At 45.9% G+C, this 26,750-nt stretch overlaps 1 protein-coding gene and 2 long non-coding RNA genes across 8 annotated transcripts; 2 read left to right on the top strand and 1 right to left on the bottom strand.

The window, feature by feature from the left end:
* The first annotated feature begins 1,423 nt into the window (after window positions 1–1,423).
* On the top strand, window positions 1,424–5,095 carry LOC109574424 (asialoglycoprotein receptor 1). 4 transcript variants are annotated; one of them, XM_019982443.2, is made up of 9 exons: window positions 1,424–1,615; window positions 1,894–1,977; window positions 3,320–3,436; window positions 3,576–3,671; window positions 3,743–3,814; window positions 4,033–4,119; window positions 4,208–4,359; window positions 4,434–4,540; window positions 4,679–5,095. In XM_019982443.2, exons 2-9 carry the CDS (start codon window positions 1,911–1,913, stop codon window positions 4,839–4,841), a joined length of 861 nt encoding a protein of 286 aa, XP_019838002.1. In that variant the 5' UTR covers window positions 1,424–1,615; window positions 1,894–1,910; the 3' UTR covers window positions 4,842–5,095. The 4 variants fall into 4 exon arrangements, with proteins under 4 accessions (XP_019838002.1, XP_019837999.1, XP_070629062.1 ...); XM_019982440.2 differs by having other exon boundaries at window positions 1,425–1,611; XM_070772961.1 differs by having other exon boundaries at window positions 1,425–1,611; window positions 1,805–1,977.
* A 10,042-nt stretch (window positions 5,096–15,137) lies between these two features.
* LOC139177532 (uncharacterized) lies at window positions 15,138–22,469 on the top strand. Its single transcript, XR_011561976.1, has 2 exons — window positions 15,138–16,284; window positions 22,316–22,469. It is a non-coding gene; the product is annotated as an uncharacterized lncRNA (long non-coding RNA).
* LOC109573412 (uncharacterized) lies at window positions 21,744–25,807 on the bottom strand. Of its 3 annotated transcripts, XR_011561975.1 has the most exons (4): window positions 25,505–25,807; window positions 25,025–25,195; window positions 23,925–24,527; window positions 21,744–22,852 (listed from the first exon to the last, which is right to left on the bottom strand). It is a non-coding gene; the product is annotated as an uncharacterized lncRNA (long non-coding RNA). The 3 variants fall into 3 exon arrangements; XR_002182910.2 differs by lacking the exons at window positions 25,025–25,195; window positions 25,505–25,807 and having other exon boundaries at window positions 23,925–24,095; window positions 24,378–24,997; XR_011561974.1 differs by lacking the exons at window positions 25,025–25,195; window positions 25,505–25,807 and having other exon boundaries at window positions 23,925–25,000.
* Window positions 25,808–26,750: the final 943 nt, after the last annotated feature.

The following is a 26,750-nucleotide window of genomic DNA, read 5'->3' as shown; positions in this document are numbered from 1 at the left end:
TCCCATGATGTCATATTTGGGGTCTAAAGCAAGATTTACTAACGTCATTAACATCGTCCAAATTCTTAAAATTTTTTTTATTGATTATTTTATTTTTGGCTCTGCTGGGTCTTAGTTGCTGTGTGGGCTTTTCTCTAGTTGCAGCGAGTCGGGGCTCCACTCTAGTGGTGCCTGGGCTTCCCATTACAGTGGCTTCTCTTGTGGAGCACAGGCTCTAGGGCTTGTGGGCTCTAGAGCACAAGCTCAGTAGTTGCAGTGCCAGGGCTTAGTTGGCATGTGGGATGTTCCTGGATGAGGGATCAAACCTGTGACTCCTGCATTGGTTGGAGGATTCTTTACCACTGAGCCACCAGGGAAGCCCAGTTTCTAATTTAGCATAATTCCAATTCACACACTCCCAGAATTTAGCCCTCCGTGAACTCTCCATGGGGTTGTGAGGGACCACTTGTAGTATCTCTGGGACCCCTGGGCCCAGCTGTGGTGACAGGATGGGACCCTGGTTCTGGGAGCAGCACACAGGTCCCGGGAGTCCGGCTGTCCACATTCCAGGCTTGCTTCTGCTGTTTGGACTCTGGGTAAGCTCATACCATTCAGGGCCTCAGTTTCCTCATTTCTGAATCAAATAGGGGTGTGCTCTGGGGCTAATGAGAGGAGGTAATGAGGGAAAGGGCTTCCCAGGTGGCTCAGTGGATAAAGAATCCACCTGCAATGCAGGAGATGCAGGTTTGATTCCTGGGTCGGGAAGATCCCCTGGAGGCGGGTATGGCAACTCACTCCAGTATTCTGGCCTGGAGAATCCCATGGACAGAGGAGCCTGGCAGGTTACGGTCCATAAGGTCACAAAGAGTCTGACACGACTGAAGTGACACACACAACAAGGGAGCGCAGAGGAGTCACTGGAGGTTTGCTGGCACTAATCCAGCTGAGTGGGGAAAAGCCTGCCTTCCTGCTGCCCCCACCCCCTGACCCCCAGGCAGCTTGGAGGACTTTACTCCCCAGGAGAGCCATTCAGCCCCAGGCTGGGGTGTCTGGTAGCTGAGCCCCAGGAAGCCAGGCCCAGGCTCAGATGCCAGGGTCATAGGTCTGGATTGGGCAAGAGCAGAGCTCGGCCCCTCTGATCCTGGTAAGAGTTATTTGGAGAGATCAACAGTTCTGGGAAATTCAGAGACAGGAAGTAAAAGGGGAGTGGGGCAGAGGGGAACCAGCCAGCTGCACCCCGGCCCCTCCTGGTCTGGACCTCTCCCAAACAGTTCCTTGAGTGGGGTGGCTACACGCAAGGATGGGGGACAGAACAAGGAGGCTCTCCATCCCTGGGAAGGAAAGAGGCAAGCCACCCCCGCTCCCACCCCACAGCCTCCCTGAGTTCCAAATCCATTTCTACCTCTGTTTACGTCCAAAGTCCCGGGCACTGCAGATGCCAGGTTTGGTGTGTTTGGACACACAGTCACACAGACAGGCAGACGCACAGGGCTCAGGGCCCTTGAATGGACCCTGCCCCCTCCCCTCCCACCACCCAGGGCTGTCTGTGCTAATTCTCCAGGCCTCAGCCTGTTTCTTAGCCTGGGATCTGCGCAGGATTGAGGGACCCACAAGTCAACCTTGAGACCTTTGGCAAGTAAAAGGGGAAGAAAGGGGGGTGGGGGGAAGAAAGGAGGTGGTGGAATTAACTGTGGAGTGGGGTGGGGGAGGGGATGAATGAAATCCACGTCTGGAGGGGTGGAGACGGAGTGGAAAAACTTCAGAAGATAGATTTTGGATGTCAGGCCTGGAGGGAACGGGAGCAAGAAGAAAGATCTCCACGCAGTCGCTGATCACCTGGAAAGGGACCGAACCCCACACCCCAGCTCTTCAGCCCCTGCCTCAGCCCTAACACCAGCCTTGACCTGGTCCCAGGCCCAGCCGGCCCTACCATGACAAAGGAGTATCAAGATCTTCAGCATCTGGACAACGAGGAGAATGACCATCAGCACAGAAAAAGTGAGGGGACACCTCCCCCCATTTCTGAAAGGGGAGCATTAGGTGGCTCTTGCCCCGTCCCCTGACCCCGCCTCTCCCTGGGTCTGACCGGCTCACGAGGTTGGTGGTGTCTCAGCCACCCCTCTTAGGGGAGGTGCAGGGTGTAGGATTGGAGACCCTTTCTTGGTGGCAGTTGTCCCCAGGCTCCTTCATGACCCTCCTGCCCTTCGCCTTGTCACCGACTTCTCAGGACCCTGGGGAGGGGGTTGCCCAGGGGATGTGGGGGTTAACTGCAAGAAGTTAGACCCTCTTCTTCGTTCCTCTCCCAACACCCGTGAGCCTTGGCCAAGTGTATGTGTGTGAGTGTGTGTGTGAGTGTGAGTATGTATGAGTGCACAGGTGTCAGGGATCCTTTGGGTCAAGGAGAAAATTTTTGTGGCAGGCCTCAGGGTGTTCTGACTGCAGGAGGATGAGTCAAGCCCTCTTTCTTTCTCCTGCGAGCAGAGATGTTTCTGTTGGGGCTGAGCCAGGATGGAATGCTTGGCAGAAGGGAGTGGGCAGTGCCCTTCAATGGGGGGGGGAAGGGACTACCAGCAAAAACGGAGGGGAAGCCCCCGCATTTCAGCTCACTGAGACAGTGCTCCCGGGTGGGCACAACTTGGTCGACCTGAAGTCTGGTTACTCTGACTCCCTGTGCCCAGACAAAGAGGAGTGGGATTCACGGGGAGAGCAAGAAACCCGTTTCTCTTGCCTCACCTGCTAGACTCCCTCGCCCCCAGTCTCCAGCGTGCAAACTCCATTCTCCAGGCTCTGCGTTCTGATGCGGCAGTGACTCGATCTGGCCACTAGGTGCCAGCAAAGGCCTAGAGCCTGGGTTGCTGGGGCTGCTGCTAAGTCGCTTCAGTCCTGTCCGACTCTGTGCGACCCCATAGATGGCAGCCCACCAGGCTCCCCCGCCCCTGGGATTCTCCAGGCAAGAACACTGGAGTGGGTTGCCATTTCCTTCTCCAGTGCATGAAAGTGGGAAGTGAAAGTGAAGTCGCTCAGTTGTGTCCGACTCTTCGTGACCCCATGGACTGCAGCCTACCAGGCTCCTCCGCCCATGGGGTTTTCCAGGCAAAAGTACTGGAGTGGGGTGCCATCGCCTTCTCCTAGAGCCTGGGTAGGGCTCCCGCAGAAAGATTCGCACCCCTTCTCACCTCTCGATGCATCCAGCTCCTCCCGGTCACCTACAGCCCAGATTTCTTCATCTATAAAGTCCCTCCTAGTCTCCTAGAGGAGGCTCAGGCTGCCCTCCTCCTAGGACCCCAGAGCTGCCCCAGGCTCCCATCTGTCCCTGAGCCCCTGACCTCCTCTCTTGTAGGGCCACTGCCTCCTCATTCATTCAGTCGGCGTCTCTGCACCGGACCCAGCCTCCTCCTGGTCTCCATGGGCCTTAGCCTCCTGCTGCTAGTCGTTCTCTGTGTGATCGGATCCCAGAGTGGGTTCCCCAGGGGGTAGGGGGTGTTTGGGAAGGGAGCAAGGTGATATGGTGAGGGGGCGGGGGGCAGAAGAGCTGGCTGCTGTGATGTGGGAAGCAGCCCCCTCATTTTGTCCTGTCCGCACCCTCTTCTGCCCAGACTCCAAGCTGCAGGAGGAGCTCAGCGCCCTGAGAGAGACCTTCAGCAACCTCACAGTGAGCACAGAGGCCAAGGTCAAGGCCCTGAGCGTTCAGGGTGAGGAGGGCTGGGGCTGGGGGGTTGGGAACAGTAGGGCCATTGAGACACTGAGCAAGTCTCTTCCCTAGGAGGAAATGTGGGCAGAAAGGTGAAGTCCCTGGAGTCCCAACTGGAGAAACAGCAGCAGGAACTGAATGCAGGTCAGCAAGGGGTGCGTGTATGTGTGAGTGCGCATGCGCTTGCAGGATACGGCGGTCTCTCAGACCAAACCAAGGGGCATTGTGGCAGAAGTATCTGCGATCTATCTTCACGCCCCAGTAGGTAGCTGACAGAACCTTCCCAGCCCCCAGTGTTCATCGTGGCTTTCTTGCTTTCCCCTACCCTCATCCCCCTCCACCTCTGCCCTCTGTCTCCCCAGATCACTCCAGCTTGCTGCTCCACGTGAAGCAGTTTGTGTCTGACCTACGAAGCCTGAGCTGTCAGATGGCTGTCCTCCAGGGCAATGGTGAGGGGGTGGGGGTTGCCCAGTCCTGCTTGCCTGCCCAACCCACTTCCTCTCAGCCCCTCACCACCCCCTCTGACTCCCGCCCCAGGCTCTGAAAAAGCCTGCTGCCCAGTGAACTGGATCGATTATGAAGGCAGCTGTTACTGGTTCTCTCGCTCCGGGAAGCCCTGGCCAGAGGCTGAGAAGTACTGCCAGTTGGAGAATGCCCACCTGGTGGTGGTGGGCTCCTGGGAGGAGCAGGTAAGGTTCCGGTAGGGCCCGGCTGGGAGGTTGGCAGATCTAAGGAGAGGTCACCACCCCTCCTCTCTCCCCAGAAATTTATCCAGCACCACATGGGCCCTGTAAATACCTGGATAGGCCTCATGGATCAAAATGGGCCCTGGAAATGGGTGGACGGGACGGACTACGAGACGGGCTTCAAGTGAGTGTGTGTGCCCCCGAGGCTCTGCCCCTCCATCTTCGGCCCATCATCCCAGCCTGGCAGGTCCCGGGGGCCGGGGGTCCACGGCTGGGCTTGGGGTCTCAGGCTCTGGGGTCCACGTCTCTCTGGTTTCTTTAGGAACTGGGCACCAGAGCAGCCAGATGACTGGTATGGGCACGGGCTCGGAGGGGGTGAAGACTGTGCCCACATCACGGTGGACGGCCGCTGGAATGATGATGTCTGCCTGAGGCCCTACCGCTGGGTCTGTGAGGCCCAGCGGGACGGAGGCAATGACAGCTAAGAGCCTCCTCTCCCCTAATTTATTTCCTCAATGCCTTTACCTGCCGTAGGGGCCCTGGTTTGGGGCCCTTCTATCTAGGGGCTTCTGAATTTTCATCTAAGATTTTAGAGGGAAGGGGAAAGGATGGTGTCTGAGGAATGTAGAATGATGTTTAGAGGGGCGAGGAGATTAAAACCCATGCTGCTTTCTATGGTTTGCAGGTTATTATTGTCAACTGGATTTTTTTAGAGTAAAAAGAAAAGAAATATACAAAACATTGAGTTGTCTGCTTGCTGGGGATTAGGAATCGGGAGTGGGCTGGTCAGCACTAGGAAGTCTTGGGCAGGCAATGGGTCATCCTGAGAACTGTCCGTGCTTTGGGCCAAGAGGCCTGGATTTGTTATTTACAGGTATACAAGTTAGGGCAAGCTAGTCTGCTTTCTGTGTTTCAGCTGTAAAATAGCGTTATTACTGATTTGTTACTGAACTCAGGTTCAGTTGCTCATCTCTCAAGAATGCAATATTGAGAGATGAGTAAAAGGAACTATGACTTTATTGAGGAAGTTGGCAATCTAGGAAAGAAGGTGACTCATATCCCAAAAAATCAACTCCTCCTTGCCGATCAGGGGGCAAGAGATTTTAAAGGGGAGTTTCATGGGTACATAGGTGGGGCAGGTTTTACGTGCATAACAACAGAGTTAGCTCTGACAATCGTCTTGAAATTGGTCATGCAATGGTCTTCTGGTCAGTGTCATCTTTTTCATATATTTTAAACTTTTTTTTCTTATTTTATTTTTAATATAAACTTTTTATTTTGTATCGGGGTATAGCCAATTAACACTCAACATTAACACTCAACATAACATAAACTCAACATGCAAAAAATGAAGATCATGGCATCCGGTCCCATCACTTCATGGCAAATAGATGTAGAAACAGAGAGACTTTCTTTTCTTGGGCCCCAAAATCACTGCAGATGGTGACTGCAGCAATGAAATTAAAAGATGCTTGCTCCTTGGAAGAAAAGCTGTGACAAACCTAGATAGCATATTAAAAACCAGAGACATTACTTTGCTGACAAAGGTCCGTCTAGTCAAAGCTATGGATTTTCTTGTATGGATGTAAGAGTTGGACCATAAAGAAAGCTGAGTGCCGAAGAATTGATGCTTTTGAACTGTGGTATTGGAGAAGACTCTTGAGAGTCCCTTGGACTGCAAGGAGATCAAACCAGTCAATCCTAAAAGAAATCAGTCCTGAATACTCTTTGGAAGGGCTGATGCTGAAGCTGAAGCTCCAATACTTTGACCACCTGATGCAAAGAGCCGACTCATTGGAAAAGACCCTGATGCTGGGAAAGATTGAAGGCAGGAGGAGAAGGGGACGACAGAGGATGAGATGGTTGGATGGCCTCACCGACTCAATGGACATGAGTTTGAGCAAGCTCTGGGAGTTGGAGTGCTGGTGTGCTGAAATCCATGGAGTTGTAAAGAGTCGGACATGACTGAGTGACTGAACTGAACTGATAGCCGATTAACAATGTTGTGATAGTTTTGGGTGAACAGTGAAGGGATTCAGCCATACATATACACTTATCCATTCTCCCCCAAACTCCCCTCCCATCCAGGCTGCCACATAACATTGAGCAGAGTTCCCTGTGCTGTTCAGTAGGTCCTTGTTGGTTATCCATTTAAATTATAGCAGTGTGTACACGTCCATCCCAAACTCTGTAATGTCTTAAGTATAGTTAATCTTCAGTTCTAGAGCTGATTTGTTCCTACAGTTCTTGAACTGTGCAAGATGGAGCAGCTATGTCATGGTTACAGTCAGGTCATCATGCAGTTAACTTTTTTCATTTGGTGGCAATTTTAGTATCTGCAAAACAACTCAGGAATGTGCATCAGAAACTGTTATCTATGTCCTTCAGGGAGGAACTAAAGATTCTGTGACTGTTGTTCTAATTGTTAACTTCTTGAGCTTTCTCTTTTGTGACTCAGGGGAGGCATGGGAGTCTACAGCTTTTTTTTTTTTTTTTTTAATAAACAAGAGACTGGGGATACAGAGGAGCTTTTGTATCTGGAGGTCCCTGCAGGGTCCTGCTCAGTTTCACTGGGACTATCCTACCTCCAGCAATACCCACAGGAACAGAACCACCCCAGTGTGAACAAAAGCAGCATCCACAGATAGGTAACAAATGCAAAGATGAACCCACAACCCAGAATCACCAACATGGCAGGAAAATCAATAATACCATGGAAGAGAAAGCCCAACAAATAGAACCCACAACCCAGATGGGAGTTAACAGGACAAACAGTTGAAGACTTTATGGACACTTGTGGGTTTATCAATGGACAGCAAGCTCCAGGATATGGTTAAAGGACAGGGAAGCCTGGCGTGCTGCAGTTCATGGGGTCGCAAAGAGTCAGACATGATCGAGCAACTGAACAACAGCAACATGGGTTTATCAACCAATATAGACAAAGTGTTAGCCTACCAAGACCTCCACTAATTCTAAAAAGGAGCAATGCTCCGACCACAAAATAAATAAATAAATGAAGTTAGATTTAAATATGAAAGTATAGCCAAAAAAGATCTATCAACATATACATTTCTCACCATCTTTCTAGATAACTTTGAATTTAAGAAAAAATAAAAATGAAAGTCAAGCAGTTTAGAAGTGAACAAGGAGAACTCTGCATACTGAGATTGTGGTACAGTATAAGTACCCAAAGGAAAAGTATATAGACTTAAGTGCATTTATTTTGAAAAAATAGGAAATGTTGAATGGAAAGAAGCTTAATTTTTAACTCAAGATACTTGAAAAAGAATAACAAAATAGGTCTTCATTGGTGGTTTGATGGTAAAGAATCTTTCTGCCAATGCCCGGCAAGATCCCACATGCTGCAGAGCAACTACAGTTGCTCTGCCTGTGCACCACAGTTATTGAGTCTGTGCTCTAAAGTCTGGGAACCACAACTACTACTGAAGCCTGTGCGTGACCTAGAGCCCAACAACAAGAGAAGCCACTGCAATGAGAAGCCTGCCTGCTACAACCAGAGAAAAAGCCTGCACAGCAATGAAGGCCCAGCACAGTCCAAAATTAATAATTTTAAAAAGAACTTTAGAAAACGAATGACACAATAAATCCCCCCAAGTAGAAAGAGCTTTTTTTTTTTTTTTTTATTAGCAGGGGCGGGGGAGAAACTTGTTTGTTTTTTTAAAGCAAGACTTAAAACACTAGAAAATAAAAATGTAGATATCATCAATAAAAGAAAATCTGATACTTGGCAAAGGTAGAAAACAAATATGAAGGAGAATAAAGGAAACACAGATGCATAGTTTTACTTTTTAGTTTTTTTGGTTGGAGTATAATTGCTTTACAATGTTGTGTTAGTTACTGCTGTACAACGAAGTGAATCAGCTATATATCCCACATGCTGCACCACAGGGCATGTAGGATCTTAGTTCCCCAACCAGGGATCAAACTTGCACTCCCTGCATTGAAGCGCAGTCTTAACCACTGGACCACCAGGGAAGTACTATAAGACTATATTGCAAAGCCATATTCATAAAGACAGTGTGGTAATGATACAGAACAAATAGACCAATGGCATGGAATAGGGATCTAATGTATGGCATGGTGACCACAATTAACAATACCATACTGTATACTTGAAATTTGCTAAGAGAGTAAATCTTAAGTTTCCTCACCACACACACACACACACACACACACACACACACACACACAATTGGTAGTGTGAAGTGATGGATGTGTTAGTTTGCGGGAATCATTTTCCAGTGTAGATGCATATTAAATCACCCTGTTTTACACCTTTAAAAATCGCATTGTACAACTTAAATATACACAATTTTTATTTGTCAGTCATACTTCAATAAACCTGGAAAAAAAACTTCTAAAGCATCTCACACAGAAAAAAAAATCCGCAGTGACTACATGTCCACACATGTAGTGTGGATGCAGAGATGCCTAAAATCAGCATTAAATGAAAAAACTAAAAAACAGAATGCTGCCTAGAACACAAGAACACTGATAAAAATCAATAGTCTACACACACAGTAGCACTACATACATTTCAAGAATCTGTACATTTTCAAGGACATGTCAACCCCATTGAAGTGGTTGCTTAAGGAAGGGAGGAGACTAGGACGGGACCAGGATAAGAGGAGGCATCACTGAGAGAAGGACCTTGAATAGACCGGAGCTGAGCGCTGAGAGTGGGCACACTTCACCTCTAGTCCATCTCCAGGAAAAATGTTCATGCACATCTCAGCCTCCACCCTGGTGGGGTCCTTAAAGGGGAGAGATAAGAAACAGGGGCTTCTTATCAGGGCTTCCCTGATAGCTCAGTTGGTAAAGAATCTGCCTGCAATGAAGGAGACCTCGATTTGATTCCTGGGCCGGGAAGATCCACTGGAGAAGGGATAGGCTACCCACTCCAGTGTTCTTGGGTTTCCTTTGTGGCTCAGCTGGTAAAGAATCCACCTGCAATGCAGGAGACCTGGGTTTGATCCCTGGCTTGGGAAGATCCCTTGGAGAAGGGAAAGGTTACCCACTCCAGTATTCTGGGCTGGAGAATTCCATGGACTGTATAGTCCATGGGGTTGCAAAGAGTCGGACATGACTAAACAACTTTCACTTTCAAGAAACAGAACCCAGAAAAAGAGGGGAATCATCACCTGGACTTCGTTGATCCAGAGCGAGAAATAAGAATAAAATGATTAGAAAGAAGGAGGTCAATTTAAAAAATTGCAGACATTATGTATCTCCCATTTTGATGCAATGGGGGCTAAACAACATCACCTGGGAAAGCGTTTTCTAAGAGAACCTTGAACATGAATCTAATTAAGCTTCTAGTGCTATCTACTCACTTACAGGAAATTTAATGGGGAGAGGAGCAGGCACACAGGTATGCATTCTGTCAAATCCAGTAGCGGGTAGATTTTACAGAGCCAATTTCTGGTTTCTTCAACAAATAAATGACAAAGGATACAAAGAAGGAGGGGGAATTGTCATGTATTTAAAAGAGCATTAAGAGGCATTCCAGTATGTGCAATGTGGGGATGTTAGATCCTGATTTGAACACACCAACTGTACAAATACATTACGGGGAAAATAAAAATGAAAATGAACAAATGGAGCCTAATTAAACTTAAAAGCTTTTGCACAGCAAAGGAAATCATAAAAATAAAGACAACACACAAAATGGAAGAAAATAGTTGCAAAGGAAGTGACCAACAAAGGGTTAACCTGCAAAATATACAAACAGCTCATGCAGCTCAATGTCAAAAAAACCCCAAACAACCCAAAAAAAGATTGGTGGAAGATCTAAATAGGCATTTCTCCAAAGAAGACATACAGATGCCCAAAAGCCCATGAAAAAATGCTTACTGTCACTAATTATTAGAGATATGCAAATAAAAACTACAATGAGGTATCACCTCACACTGATCAGAATGGCCAACACCAAAAATCTACAAACAATAAATCCTAGAAACAGTGTGGTGAAAAGAGAACCCTCCTATACAGTTGCTGGGAATGTAAATTTGTGCAGCCACTATGAAGAAAAGTATGGAGGTTCCTTAAAAAACTAAAACTAGAGTTACCATATAATTCAGCAATTCCACTTCTGGGCATATATCTCGAAAAAAATATAATTCAAAAAGATATATGCACCTCAGTATTCATTGTAGGTCTATTTACAATAGCCAGAACATGGAAGCAACCTAAATACCCATCAGTGGATGAATGGATAAAGAAGATGCAGTATATACATACATGGAGAAGGAAATGGCAACCCACTCCAGTATTCTTGCCTGGAAAATTCCATGGACAGAGGAACCTGGTGGGCTACAGTCCAAGGGGTCGCAAAGAGCTGGCCACGACTGAGCACATCAGCACATATACATACAATGGAATATTACTCAACCATAAAAAAGAATGAAATAATGCCATTTGCAGCAACATGAATGGACCTAAAGATTGTCATACTAAGTGAAGTAAGTCAGACAGAGAAAGGCAAATATATGACATTATTTATATGTTGAATCTAAAAAAAACGGCACAAATGAACTTTATTTCAAAGCAGAAGTAGAGTCATAGTGAAAGTTGAAAGTGAAAGTCTCTCAGTCATGTCTGACTCTTTGCAGCCCCATGGACTATGCAGTCCATGGAATTCTCCAGACCAGAATACTGGAGTGGGTAGCCTTTCCCTTTTCCAAGGGATCTTCCCAACCCAGGGATCAAACCCAGGTCTCCCGTATTGCAGGTGGATTCTTTAACAAGGGAAGCCATAGATATAGAAAATAAACTTATGTTTATTTTCTAAACTTTATTTTCTAGAATGTAGAAAATTTCTAAGATTATGGTACAAGGCGGGAAGGGGGAGAGGGATAAACTGGCAGATTGAGACTGATATATACACACTACCATATATATACATGGCAGGCAGATTCTTTACCATCTGAGCTACCGGGAAGCCCAGGAAAAGAACAAAAGCAAAAAAACAGGTGAGTGTGTGTAGTGCTTCATTCACATCTGATTCTTTGCAACCCTGTGGGCTATAATCTTTTTGGCTCTGGGTTCTACCCCTGGGTCAGGAAAATCCTCTGGAGAAGGGACTGGCTATCCTCTCCAATATTATTCTTTTTTTTTTTCATTCCAGTATTCTTGTCTGGAGAATCCCATGAAGAGTAGCCTGGTGGGCTATAGTCCATGGGGTCACAAAGAGTCAGACACGACTAAGCACGCATGCATTAAATCAACTATATGCCAATAAAAATTAAGTTAAAATAAAAATAGAACTTTTTTGAAAAAAGACATAATGGGAATACCAGGTAATTTTGAATACTACCTGGATAAGGCATTATTGTCAGTTATTTTTGGTATAATAGGATGTGTTTTGGTTAAGTTAAAAACAGAATCGGGACTTCCCTGACCATTCAGCGGTTGACTCCGCTCTCCTAGCACAGGTGGCAAGTGTTCAATCCCTTGTCGAGGAATTGAGATCCCGCATGCCACAGGGCACAGCCAAAACACCAGAAGATTCTCTATTTTAGATATCCACGCTGAAATCTTTACAGGTGAAATCACATGTCTGGGATGTGCTCTGAAACAGTTCAGCGGGGTTGGGGGGGCACGTTGGGATGGGTGTAGAAGAAACAAAACCCGTCCTATGTTGATGATTGTTGAGGGGAGCGACGGTACTTGGGTGTTCATCGTACTATTCTCTCTCTTTTGTATGTGTTTTATTCACTACAGTTGAAACAGAAAATGCAGATCTGCAGATATGATTTAACAGAAATACAGGACATTGTAGATTTTTTTACAAGTGCAATATGGGGAAATGATATTTTACTTCTCCAGAAAATATGGACAGATTTGACTTCACTAAAATTGGAAACAAGCAGTAGACTTGGATGAAATAATTGCAACATTTATAACAAGTAATTAATATTCAGAGTATAAAGAACTCCTACAATAAGAAGAAGGAAAAAAAGCCCAACAGAGAGGCAGGATATTGTAGTAAACACTTGTCATCGGTTTTAGGGAATCCCTCATTCTGTGCATGCTTGAGGGCACGAGAAACCCAAGGGGGACCATATCGGCCCCCTCGCCTCCGTGATGTAGTTGGGATGGTCTTGTATGTTAGGTATTGCCCACTGGACCCTTTCCCCTAGAGCACAGAGTCTGGAATGCAAGATGCAAATTTATGGGAGTAGTTGGAGCAGAAGAGGGACTTCCCTGGCAGTCCAGTGGTTAAGACTTTGCCTTCCAATGCAGGGGGTGCAGGTTCGATCCTTGGTAGGGGAGCTAAGATCCCACATTGCTACTGGCCAAAAAACCAAAACATAAAACAGAAGCAATATTGTAACAAATTCAGTAAAGACTTTAGAAAATCAGGTCCAGGTTAAAAAAAGAATCTTAAAAAAAAAAGAAAGAAATTAAGTAAAAAAAAAAAATTCCAGGTTGCAAGATAATATGTACAATATAATCCCATCTATGTATAATAAAGTGAAAAGTGAGTTAGTTGCTCTGTTGTCTCTGACTCTTTGAGATCCCATGGACTGTAGCCTGTCAGGCTCCTCTGTCCATGGACTTCTCCAGGCAAAGATACTGGAGTGGGCTGCCATTCCATTCTCCAGGGGCTCTTCTCCACCCAAGGGTTGAACCCCGGATCTCCTGCATTCCAGGCAGATTCTTAAAAATCCCTCCAGTTGCTCTATATTTTCTTAAATCAGTCCACTGATTGTTGCTTTTCTCAATGTTTTCATCTTTTCCCTCTCCATGGATGCTCTCCACATTCAAAGGCTTTTTCATCAAAAATTCCCCATCTGACCTCCTGTTCCCTCTGCAGTCATTGTCTTATCTTCCCCTTTATGGCCTCAGGCTAACCTTGCTTTTTGGAGTAAAGGGAGGGGCTGTGGCCTGGATTTGAGGGAGGCAGACTTGGAGGGGCGTTGCAGGACTGAGGAGTCATAGACTTGTCAGAAGCACTAAAAGAGATTGTAAGGCACCGGAGGCTGGAAAACTCAAGAATATATGGGTCACTGTGTTACGTGTGTGTTTATGTGTCTGTGTGTAGGTTTGTATGTTTGTGTAAGTGTGTGTATGTATGTGTATATATGTGTCTGTGTGTAAGTGTGCATGTCTCTTTGTGTATGTATGTATATGTGCACAGACACACACACACATGTGCATACTGGGAAGGGGAGTCAGAAGAGAGCTCAAGTTAGCCTTTCCTGCCACCCCCCACCCTGTTGTGTCCCCTGAGAGGACTTTCCCTCTGGAAAGAGCCTTCTCCAGGGGATCTTCCTGACACAGGGATTGAACCCTGAACCCTACCCCAAGAGCCACGGGGCAGACGGCCCCAGCTCTGTTCCATGCTGTGTAAAGGTGCTGTGATGTTTCCTGGCAGCAGGGAAACCAACCAACTCAAGTGATTCTCCAATTAAAAATAAAACTCCATCGTCTCACAGAGGTCAGAACTAAGATTCTGCATGCCTCGAGGTGCAGTCAGAAAAAAATTTCCAACTGTACAAGAATGTTTCAATTTCTCTACTTGTTAACGACTTCTGACTCTTCTGAGTTTCGGTGAGAGATGTATATGATGTTCTTTCCGTGAGACTTGTTGAGATCTGCCTCCAGCCTGTTACTCAGCCAATTTAGTATAGATTCCAGGTGTCAAGTAGACTGTGTAATCTTTAATTCTTTGGACTTTATCGGCCTCCTACCAGGCTCCTCTGTCCCTGGGATTCTCCAGGCAAGAACACTGGAGTGGGTTGCCATTTCCTTCTCCAATGCATGAAAGTGAAAAGTGAAAGTGAAGTTGCTCAGTCGTGCCCGACTCTTCACGACCCCATGGACTGCAGCCCATCAGGCTCCTCTGTCCATGGGATTTTCCAGGCAAGAGTACTGGAGTGGGGTGCCATTGCCTTCTCCATTGGACTTTATATATGTTATCAAATTGAGTTTTTAAATTGGGTTTTCCAGAGCTTCCGTGTCTTTGCTATAATTGCAAGAAGCATGTTGAAATCTTCCACTGCAATGGTGGATTTGTCAGTTTCTCTTTGTAGTTCTAGTAAGTGTTCCCTTTATATTTGTTGAGGTGATTTCATTGAGTACATAAGATCTTACAGTTGTTATATCTTTCATCAATCTTTGATCATTTATAATAAGCCTCTCTAACTCTGAAATGCCTTTTCTGTGGGTCCAAGACCGCTAGCCAACACATCCTTTTGAGAGCTTGGAGGTAGCCTTGGGAGCAATAGCCAAGCCTAGAAATGATGTCCAAGGTGGAAAGGGAACACGGGACAGAGAGAATGTGGTGACGATGCAGGAAACGTGGCGTGGAGGGTGGATGTGACATGCTGGACAAGGTAGAAGGATGTAGGGCTCCCAGTGGTTGGCTGTTTCTCACATCCTGGCTTGTTTGATGCTGGTTTATAGGAGGGGACCTATTTTATACGCCTACTGGGGATCAACAGCCGCTTTGTGTTATGTGTCAGCCTGGGGCAGCGGGCCATGGAGGAACCAAGCAAACAGGGAAAGATGACCAGGGGGCGCGGCTACTTCCTGTATTAGCCAGAACTCCTTTTTTGAAAGTGACGGAAACCAAAAGGAGAATTTATTGGCTTGTAAAACCAAACCTTGTGAAGGACAGAGGTGGAGCTGATCTTTGAGGCTCCTGGAAGGAACCCAAATGCTGTTAGGACACTCTTTTTCCTCATGGTGGCGTCTTTCTGACAGACCCACTTCACCATGAGGCCACAACCACAGCTGCTGACCATTCTGTTTTAGCATCCTCAAATCTCTAGAAAGGACTTCCAATCCAAACACGGCTGCAGAAGTCAGCTTTTTAGATGCTTTTCTTGAAGATCATGTAAAAGGAATAAAGAAAATGGAAAATTCCATTTTCAACAAAATGAGAGAATAGACCTATTCACAGACACCAAAATTCCAGCTGTGAAAGGCAGAGACGGTGATTAGGAGAAAGGGAAGGTAGAAACAAGGCAAGCGAATGGAGGGGGGCTGCATTTTTCTGAGAGTCTGAACAAAAATATGCTTTCAGAAGGTGAGAGGACCATTCCTTTTTTTTTTTTTCGATTTGATGTGGACCATTCTTACAGTCTTTATTGAATTTGTTACAACGTTGTTTCTGTTTTATGTTTTGGCTTTTTGGCTGCAGGGCATGTGGGATCCCAGCTCCCTGACCAGGGATTGAGCCTGCCCCAGCCTGCATTGGAAGGTGAAGTCCCAACCACTGGACCTTCAGGGAAGTCTCACGATGCCAGTTCTATTGTATCCTTGTGGTAGAGCAGGAAGCAGAAACTAGAGGGAGTGAGGCTGGAGCCGTTATTCTGTTCACTGTCTGTTCTGTGAAGCAGAGGAGTTGGGGCTCCGCATAGACTCCCATAGTGAAGTCTTATTTAGAGGAAGCAGTCCAAGACAGAGAGGCCTCGGGCTGTGATGCGGGACAGGACACTGCAAATATTAATCTAGGAAAACCCAACTCATTCAATGATGAGTCCATAAAGATAACTAGCACAGCGTCGAGCAGATATACCAAAGGGGGCAAAATGTGAGAAATAGGCGTAAAATTCACAAACAGGTGAAGAGTACTCACCAGGAAAAATTTTGCCAGGTAGCAGTTGAAAGCAATGACTGAACATTTTGCTAGGAATTAAAAAAAAAAAAATCATTAAGCAATCATTCTGATGAAGAAAGATGAGAAGGCAGAAATGCAATTGCTCAGAAAAGAGATCACGGGACAACAGCGGCATATGGAATGAGGGCTGACTGGATTACAGGAAGCAATGGAAGAAAAACACACAAACATTAGAGAAAAGAAACAGGAAGTTTGGGGAACACACATTTGAATATATGATTCAAGAAAAGTGTTTCTGAGATACAGGAGACTTGACTCTATCCAGTGAAAGAGAAAAGGTAAGTGCCAGGAAAAACTGATCAAGTTATTGAATTTTAAAAAATACAGGATTTTTTGAGCAGCCAGGAAAAAAGGTCAAGTCACTTATAAGGGGATAAAAAAACAGGCTATGCTTGGATGTCTGCAGACCCAGATCAAATGCCAGAAGAGATGGCACAAAATATTCAGGGAAAGAAAATATGAGTCAGGATTTTTATAAAAAGGCCACTTTTTCTCTCCTTCACCTCCCACTCTTCCTGGAAACCATTGATCTTTTTACTGTCTCAATAGTTTTTCTTTCCCCTAAACTTCACGGAGTTGGAAACATACAGCATATAGCCTTTATAGACTAGCTGCTGCTGCTTCTTTTTTGGCTGGGCTGAGAGGATCGTGGGATCTTAGTTCCATGACCAAGGATTGAACCTGTGTCCCCTGCCTCGGGAGTGCAGAGTCCTAACCAGTGGACCACCAAGGAATTCTGGAGATTGGCTTATTCCATTTAGTAATATGCGTTTAAATTTCCTGTGTGTCTGGATAGTTCATTTCTTTTTAGCACTGAATAATATTACATTGCAGGGAAGTGCCACAGTTCACTTACTCATGGTTGCTTCCAATTTTTGGCAATTATGAATAAAACTACTGTAGACATACACGGACTTATGTTTTCACTTTGTTTAGGTAAACACCCAGGGCATTTACCTAAACGTAAGGTAAGCCTACGTTTAATTTTGAAAGAAACTGCCAAATTATCCTCCAAAGAAGCTGTGCTGTTTTGCATTCTCACCAGAGATGATAAGAGTTCCTGTTGCTCCACCTTTTTGCCAATATTCACTGCCAGTGTTTTGGATTTTAGCCATCTAATAAGTGTGACATGGCACCCACCGTTGTTTTCATACAGAATTCCTTAGTGAAAAATAATGTGGAGCATCTTTCCAGACACTTCTTTGCCATCCATGTGTCTTCTTCGGTGAGATGGCTGTTCAGATCTTTTGCTAATTTTTGGATTGTTTTCTTTCTTTCTTTTTAAATATTTATGTGGCCACACTGGGTCTTAGCTGAGGCATGGGGGATCTAGTTCCCTGACCGGGGATCGATACTCCCTCTGCACTAGGAGCACAATCTTAACCATTGGACCACAAAGAAAATTCCTGTTCATTTTCTTTTCTTTTTTCAAAAAAATGTTTTATTTATTTGGCTGAATCAACTCTTAGTTAGTCTTAGCTTTGTGGTATCTCGGTTGTGTCACATGGAATTTTTTGTTTCGGTGTATGACTTCTCTAATTGTGGTTCGTGGGTTTAGTTGCTCCATGGCATACGGGATCTTAGTTTCCCAGCCAGGTATCGAACCCACATCCCCTGCATTGCAAAGTGAATTCTTAACTACTAGACCACCAGGGAAGTCCCTGTTTATTTTTTTATTGTTGATTTTAACAGTTCTTTGTAAATTTTGGACACAAGTCCTTTATCAGATATATATTTTGCAAATACTTTTTTCCCAGACTGTGGTTTGTCTTTTTATTCTCTAAATCATCGGCAGTTTTGAAGATGTACAATCTTAGGAATGTTGTTCTCATTAGCTCTTGAAGAAATTACTAGAGGATGAACTGGAGTCAACCAAGGGATAACTGAGTAAATTTTAGCAAGAGGAGGGGAGTGAATGTTGAATATAATTAACACAGAACTAAGACTAAAACAAAAAGTTGGTGGTAGAGTTGAGAGAGGGAAGGAGGGAAGATGAGACTGTAAGCTAATTTATTCATTGTTCACAAAAAATACATTTGAAAAGCTGCATCATTTTCTAAAAATTATTCATCAAAAATATCCCAGAAGAGAGGAAATTTAAACACATTTCTAATAAAAGAGAGTTTTCCAAGAGCCAACAGCTTTCCCTAAAGGATCAGACTCAGGTGGTTTTGCAAAACATTCTAACAAACCTTTAGAGATTATTTGAATACTGTTCCAGGGCACAGAAAAAGAGGGGGGAAAAAAATCTCCAAACTATTTTAATTAAGGTGATACATCATTAATTCCAAAGCTTTATAAGAATTTACCTATTTAACTATTATTTACCTATTTTACTTATAAATATTGATACAAAATACTACTGATAAATAATATATTAGCAAATGGAATCCAGAAACACATTAAAAGAACTGGAACCCAATATCTATGTATACAATAGATAAACAACAGGACCTACTGTATAGCACAGGGAACCATATTCATTATCTTGTCCATATGTAATGGAAAAGAACCTGAAAAAGAATACATATATACACACAAACACATTGCAGGATACCTGAAACCAACACAGCATTGTAAATTAGCTATGCTTGCTGCTGCTGTTGCTAAGTCGCTTCAGTCGTGTCCGACTCTGTGCGACCCCATAGACGGCAGCCCAACAGGCTCCCCCATCCCTGGGATTCTCCAGGCAAGAACACTGGAGTGGGTTGTCATTTCCTTCTCCAATGCGTGAAAGTGAAAAGTGAAAGTGAAGTTGCTCAGTCATGTCTGACTCTCAGCGACCCCATGGACTGCAGCCCACCAGGCTCCTCCATCCATGGAATTTTCCAGGCAAGAGTACTGGAGTGGGGTGCCATTGCCTTCTCCGTAAATTAGCTATATTTCGGTTTAAAAAATTGTTTGGAAAAAAGAATTGGGACCATTATGACCAAATAGACTTTATTTAGGAAATCCAGCGACGGTTCAGTATTATCGCCCTTCTGCTCATGTTTAATTTCCATACAATAATAACAGTATTACACTTCTACCCAACATGGGACAACTATTTTTCATCCCAGTAAAGATGCCCAAAGAAGAGGAGACAGAAAGTCTTAGCAATCCCCTTTATCTATCATTGGGTGCTAATTTCTGTCCTAGCTCTGTCACAAACACATTGGGATATTATGTGATCTGGAAAATAATATTTAAAGTTAACCACCACCACCACTCTTTATATGAAATGGGAGGAGGGGGTGGGGAGGGGGAAAAGGAAATACTTGGTTAATGTATTGAAATTTGTAACAAGTAAGGAAGAAGAAATACATATCTGCTACAGTCCTTATTTCTGTTGTGGGTACAGAGCTGTAATTCATTTTTATTTATTTTATTTTTATTAAAAAATTTTTTTGGCCACATCAGGCAGCATGCAGGATCCAAGTTCCCCGAATAGGGATTGAGCCCATGCCCCTGGCACTGAAAGCATGGCATCTCAACCACTGGATCACCAGGGAAGTCTCCCATAGTTCATTTTTATAATGTCATTCTTCCACTTACCCATCCCCTATTCCCTTTGCCCTCTGCAAGCGCTGTAGCAGGCAGACAGGGCTCCTTTCTCTGTGGGAAACACAAACCTTCATTCCTGAAGAGTCTGAGTCTCTGGTTTTTCTGCCTTTATTAGATTGTTGTAGTCTTCTAGTAAGTTTTACTACAAGGTATGGATGGACCAAGGGCTGCCCACAAATCCCTTAAATTCTAGATATACTCTTCCCTGCACCCATTGTGTAGCAGCAATCCCATTCTACCTTGAAACCACGATCCATCATTCTGTAAGGCTTTCTGAAAGTCTGGGCATGGATGGTGGTGCTGGCAGAACCACTGTAGGCAGTGAAGGCAAATCTATATGCCGAATAACGACCTGATATATATGTTGCCCCCTCCACGATGTCTAACACCATTAACCTGCTAAAGGGCTACTAGGTGGGTGACTGGCTGGTTTCCAACCAGGGGAAACAGCCCCAGCATGAGGTCCAGCTTTTGTATTCTTTCCTCTGCATGATACCAGGGACACTTGCTGAAGCTGAAGATCCAATACTTTGGCCACCTGATGTGAAGAGTCGATTCATTGGAAAAGACCCTGATGCTGGGAAAGAAGACTGAAGGCAACAGGAGAAGGGGTGACAGACGATTGAGATGGTTAGATAGCATCACCAACTCAATGAACGTGAATTTGAGCAAACTCCAGGAGACAGTGGAGGACAGAGGAGCCTGACTTGCTGCAGTCCATGGGGTTGTAAACAGTCAGACAGGACTTAGTGACTGAACAACAAACAACAAGCTCCACCAGATTTCAATCAACCAAATTGTTAGAGCGGCTCTCAGCTCCTTTGACTAACTCAGTGAAGCCAGAATCTCTCAAAAGTACATTTGTAACAATAAAATACCTGGGATAACTGGTGTTACACAGACCTGTCTCTTTAATCCTATGGCTGGAAATGGGCAATGGTGAAAGTCTCCTCTATGTCACCGACGGCAGCCTGGCCATGTCGTGACCATGGAAGCTTGTGCTTAATCAGATCAGGAACAGCTTCTAGTCAAATCTTCATTGGCTGTGGGTCACCCCAGGGTGCCTCAAGGTGGTCACAGGCAGACCTCCACAGCGGGAGGAGAGCCCTGGACAGGTGGGAAGGGCAGGCAGGCATCTCTCAGGGGGAGTCAGGAGGACTCCTCTGGACTGCAGAGTCCTTCTGTCTCACTCTTGACATTTACGAACAAAGACTTTAGGACTGGCCTCCCTGAGCCCAAGAAACCAAAGGTCAATATTACAACAGTCAGTGAAAGTCAGTTTCTTTTCTTTTTTTTTGGTGGGGGGTAAAGCCACTGCAAGGAGATCCAACCAGTCCATCCTGAAGGAGATCAGCCCTGGGATTTCTTTGGGAGGAATGATGCTAAAGCTGAGACTCCAGTACTTTGGCCACCTCATGCGAAGAGTTGACTCATTGGAAAAGACTCTGATGCTGGGAGGGATTGGGGGCAGGAGGAGAAGGGGATGACAGAGGATGAGATGGCTGGATGGCATCACTGACTCGATGGACGTGAGTCTCAGTGAACTCTGGGAGTTGGTGATGGACAGGGAGGCCTGGTGCTGCGATTCATGGGGTCGCAAAGAGTCAGACACGACTGAGCGACTGAACTGAACTGAAAGCCACAGAAAGAGCTATATTCAGAGGCCATTCCTTACCTGTGTACAAATACAGAAGCAGTCCTCAAATGCAGCCTTTGCTTGTCCAGAAAGCAAATCTTCAAGTTAGCCATCAGAGACTAGGTGCATAAACTTTGTATTATACTCTTACTATGTATGAGCTGTGTCGTGTCCCCCTCATATGCATACAGAAGTCCTAACCTCCAGTACCTCAGAATGTGAATGTATTGAGAGACAGGAACTTTAAATAGATAATTAAGTTAAAGAGAGGTAATTAGGGTGGGTGCTAATCCACATGACATCCTTGTTGTTCAGTCGCTCAGTTCTTTGCCACCCCATGGACTACAACACGGCAGGCTTCCCTGTCCTTCACCATCTCCCGGAATTTGCTCAAATGCACGTCTGTTGAGTGGGTGATGCCATCCATACAACTGAGAAGGGGAGATTTAGACACAGACACACACAGTGAAGATGACATGAAGACAGAGGAGGAGACGGCGGTCTACAAGCCAGGGAAAGAAGCGCTTAGAAGGAATCAACCCTGTCCACACCTTGGTCTCCAACTTTCTTTTTTAAAAATTTATTTATTTGGTTGTGCAGATCTTAGCTGCAGCACGTGGGATCTTCTCTTTTGTGGCGTGAGGGATCTTTAACTGCGGCAAGTGAATCTTAGCAGCATGTGGGGTCGGCTTCTCTGACCAGGGGTCAAACCCCGGGTCCCCTGTCTCTCGGTTGGGAGCAGAGTCTTAGTCACTGGATCACCAGGGAAGTTCCCAGAAAATGACTTTTTGTTGTTTAAAGCCTCCAGTCTGCGGTACTTTGTCACAGCCGCGCTAGCAAACAAAGGCAACTTCCTTCCTGGATGGATGCTTGTAAAATTCAGGCACCTCTGAAAACCTGTGCTGCTACCAAAGAACCAAATCCACCAATAAAAAATCTCTCTCCAAAGCATTTAGGATTATTAAGGAATAAAACCCTACAAGGGAGGAAGGCACTCAGCAAGAGTTGTACTAATGTATTCCTGTTTTGGAATCCCAATTGACTGATGGCATCTCTCCTTTGCATGAAGTCAGTGTGGGCAGAGAAGGCCGACGTGAAAGAATAGCACTGTCTTTTTTTCTTTTTTTTAGGCCATGCTGTAACATATGGGATCTTAGTTCCCTAACCAGGATTGAACCTGCTCCACCTGCTTTGGGAGCATGGAGTCTTGACCACTGGACCACCAGGCAAGTCCCAGGATAGCACTGCTTTGAACACAGATGTACACTGGGAGCTCTATCAAGAGGTTAGCTCCCTGTGGCCTTTTAGGCACATGCCCCCACCTTATCCCCTCTGAGGTTTCTAGGCCATGCAGCAGAGGAAAAGCCTTCTTTCCTCCAATCTAAACCCTCATCGGCATAGCGACTGGCATTCCATCATCCATAAAGCAGAGTAGGGGCTTTGCTATCAAACAAGCCGGCCTTGTATTTTCAGCAGTTTGTTTTGCTGTGGAGAAATTTCTGGAGTGAAAGGAGCAAAAGTTCAACAGGCAGCTTTGAACTTCGGTTTGCATTTTGTCATCCTTCTCAGCCAGCTCCTTCTCTCTCTCCTGCGGTTGGCAGCTTTATTGCGTGGGGAAACCATTCTGCCCTCCCAACCACTCCCGAAGCAGGACTGTGTTTTCTGCTCTTAGGGAGAAAAAGAGAACAACTCACAAACTGAAATACAAAATTAGTTATTTGCAATTCAATTCAACGTATAAATAACACTTTTTGATCTAACAACTCCAGTTCGACAACAACAGTCCAACTGGTATTCTTTGTCTTGGATACTGTTCAGAAACATAATAAAGATATTCTAACCTCCCTTAACAACAGGATGGTGCTCCAACCACAAGGTTTGTGGTTCAAGGGAGAGGCTCAGTCCTTAAACAAACATCGAACTGTATTTTTATTGCAAACAATCAAGGACCTCAAAAAGAAAAAGAGGGTCATGTTCCCATGAGGGAAATAATAACTTAGGTTTGTTTTAGAAACAAGTAAACTCTTTTGTCATCAGCCCTTTCTGGGTTTGGGCTTCCCAGATGGCACTAGCAGTAAAGAACCCGACTGCCAATGCAGGAGACTTAAGAGACACGAGTTTGACCCCTGGGTTGGGGAGATCCCCCGGAGGAGGTCATGGCAACCCACTCCAGTATGCTTGCTTGAATCCCATGGACAGAGGAGCCTGGAGGGCTATGGTCCCCGGGATTGCACAGGGTCGGACCTGACTGAAGTGACTTACATGCAGGGATGCTCTAGGGAGGGCCTAACTGGGTTTTGTTTTTTTTTTAAGTCATTTCCTCAAGTAAAGAAGACTTTTGATCCTGTCATTTTTGACAACAGCAAGGACATCATGCTGAATGAAATAAGACAAAGATAAATATCGCATGATCTCACTCACATGTGGAATTGAAAGGAAAAAAACCTCCCCAAACAGAAATTGAAATCACAGATCCAGAGAACAGACTGGTGTTTGCCAGAGGTAGAGTATACGCAGGGGTGAGTGGAATGTCCCCGCGTCCTCTCAGCAGCCTCTCTGCACCAAGGCCTCTGGACAGGAGTGGTCTTGGCCAAACCTGGGGACAGATCCTGCGTTCCCTCCTCTGGCAGGGTGCTGGGCTCCCGACTTAAACAGTTGAGGAGGGGCTGCAGGTCTTCTAGCAGAGCACCATCCCTTGCAAGGTAATTTGCTGACAGAGGATTTGTTAGCAAGTTTTACCTGTTAGCTTGGGCAAACAGAACAAGCTTCTGTTCCTCTAATCAGACATCGTGTTTCATCATAAACAGTTAATTAAAGGGACTTCCTTGGAGGTTCAGTGGCTAAGTCTTCGCCTTTCAATGCAGGGGGTGTTTGTTCCATCCCTGGTTGGGAAGCTAAGATTCTTCATGGCTCATGGCCAAAAAACCAAAACATAAAAAAGAAATCATATTGTGACAAATTCAATAAAGACTTTAAAAGTGGTCCACATTAAAACAAAACAAAAAGTTAATTAGAAGAAAAGCTATTGCCTAGAAGGGTCACAGGCAGCCAGGTGGCCCTGAACGGGGGCTGGAGGCAGGGGGCTGGACTGGGAGCGTCAGTGGACAGACCCCAGAGGCCTGTGTGGTGTGAAGGCATGGGGAGCAACCTGGGAGATGAATCCAAGCTGGAACCAGGAAGTGTAGAACTCACCTACCGCCACCTGCCGACCAGTTGAAGACCCGGATGGCGGTTTACATTCAGAACCAGCCCAGGAGGAGGCCCAAGACGAGTCTGAGTTGAGCCTGGGCCTGGAGAGGACGGAGGGTACTCTCCGGATGGGGGTGGGGGAACTGAGGGTCCCTAGTGGAGGTAGAGGGTGGTAGAGCAGGGAGTGGGCCACAGATCCCCACCTCCACCCACCCCTCACCCTCACCCCGAGGCCTGGCAGATGCCCTTCATCACGCTTTCTGGACGGAGCTGGTGACAAGGGCACCCCCACCTCCACCTCCAGCACAGACTTTGGGAAACGGCGGGGGGTGGGGGGGGGTAGATTCCAATGTGGGCGAAGGCCGCTGGGTCCCGCTGGCCTCCCAGCACACTGGCCTCCTCAGCCTCTGCTCAGGTGCTCTCAGGCAGATTTGCATATTGCAAAACCACATGGAATTTCCCTGTCAGAAACTTGCCAAGGGGGATGCTAAAAGGATGATGGGTAAAGATATGCTTATGGACATGAGCTTGGGCAAACTGCAGGAGATGGTGAGGGACAGGGAAGCCTGGCGGGTGCAGTCCATGGGGTCTCGAGTTCCGAGACGACTTGGCGACTGAAAAACAGCAACAAAGATATGCTTACGTCTTACCCCAAAGGGAATAGCTCGAGGGTTCCCTGAGGCCGGTTGTCAAGCTGCCAGGCTGCTGAGTCATCTGCAGGGTGATGCTGGCAGAGGTGCCTTGGCCTTGGAGGTGTTTGTTGATCCTGCTTGGCAGGAGTGGCCCATCTTTCTCCCACAAAAGCCAAGAGGCTCTCCTTCCTGGAGAAGGAAGACAGGAGGAGAGTGGAGTTGCTCTGTGTAGGTCCCTCCACTTTCCTAATTTGACTAAGAGACAGAAGGGAAGCAAAGATCTGATAGAAGCTGCCCAGTAATTAAGTCCTTTTGTGGAAAGTGTGGACTGAAAAGATGCACAAGGTGAGAGTTGCAAATTGAGTTTTATTTGGGAGCAAATTGAGGACTGCAGCCCAGGAGACGGCATCTCAGATAGCTCTGAGAAAGAGGTAGTGGGGCAAGGTCAATATATATGATTTGGGTGAAAGGGAGAGTTCAATGCAATCAAGCACTTACTTTACAAAAGATTTTCTGCTAGTCACGAGGAGCTGATGTCACCATGAAGGGATTTCGTGCTTTTCTAGATATGAGGAGATGCAAGGATTGGGATCATGAAATCAGTTCCTGAAAATACCTAACTACCTAAATACCTGTTCCACCCGTTTCCCTGGAGCACAGAGAGCCTCACTCTCCACCCTGGACTTGCTTCAGGGGATGTTGAAGGTCAATAGCTGCAGCAGCACAGGGTTCAGTCTCTACAGAGGCAGATGCCAAATGCCCTTGGCAAGCACGTTTGTAGTTGACAAAAGTAGAACTCAAGAACCCCTCCCCACTCCAGTTCTTGTAAACCTGTGTGTGTGTGATTGTGTGTGTGTGTGTGTGTGGGCGCACATGCTCAGTCGTTAAGTCGTGTCCAACTCTGCAACCCCATGGACTGTAGCCCACCAGGCTCCTCTGTCCATGGGATTCTCCAGGCAATAATACTGCAGTGGATTGCCATTTCCTCATTCAGGGGATCTTCCCTACCCAGAGATTGAAGCTTCATCTTCTATGTCTCCGGCATTGGCAGGCAGATTCTTTGCCACTGAGCCACCTGGGAAGGCCTTTCTTATAAACCTGGGGCTTATAAACTCAGTCATCCTGGTTTCTGAACTTGAGTTCATTGGATCTGGTCATTACACAGAAACTATCATCTTCTCATGCCCCTGCGACACCTTCAGGGTCTTTGCAAACCTTTACTGACTCTAACTCAGAGTAACCAGAAAGTGTATAGGACTGGAACTAAGTGAATGAAAGTTAATAAAAGACAAACTGATCAGAGGAAGAAGTTGCCACATTGCCCCCAGGAATTGATTTGTGGGAAATTTTTAGCTAGCAGAATGATCCCTTTTGCTGTTTCATGTTAGCTTCAGCTATTTGGAGAGAGGTAAGAAGTTAAAATAAACCGTGGAAAATTCTGAAAGAGATGGGAATACCAGACCACCTGACCTGCCTCTTGAGAAACCTATATGCAGGTAAGGAAGAAATAGTTAGAACTGGACATGGAACAAAAGACTGGTTCCAAATAGGAAAAGGAGTACGTCAAGGCTGTATATTGTCACCCTGCTTATTTAACTTATATGCAGAGTACATCATGAGAAACACTGGGCTGGAAGAAGCACAAGCTGGAATCAAGATTGCCGGGAGAAATCTCAATAACCTCAGATATGCAGATGACACCACCCTTATGGCAGAAAGTGAAGAGGAACTCAAAAGCCTCTTG

The sequence above is a fragment of the Bos indicus genome, chromosome 19 (genome assembly GCF_029378745.1).
Source record: "Bos indicus isolate NIAB-ARS_2022 breed Sahiwal x Tharparkar chromosome 19, NIAB-ARS_B.indTharparkar_mat_pri_1.0, whole genome shotgun sequence".
NCBI classification, from domain to species: domain Eukaryota; kingdom Metazoa; phylum Chordata; class Mammalia; order Artiodactyla; family Bovidae; genus Bos; species Bos indicus.
The sequence above is the reverse complement of the archived record's forward strand: the minus strand, read 5'-3'. Positions and strand labels throughout refer to the sequence as shown.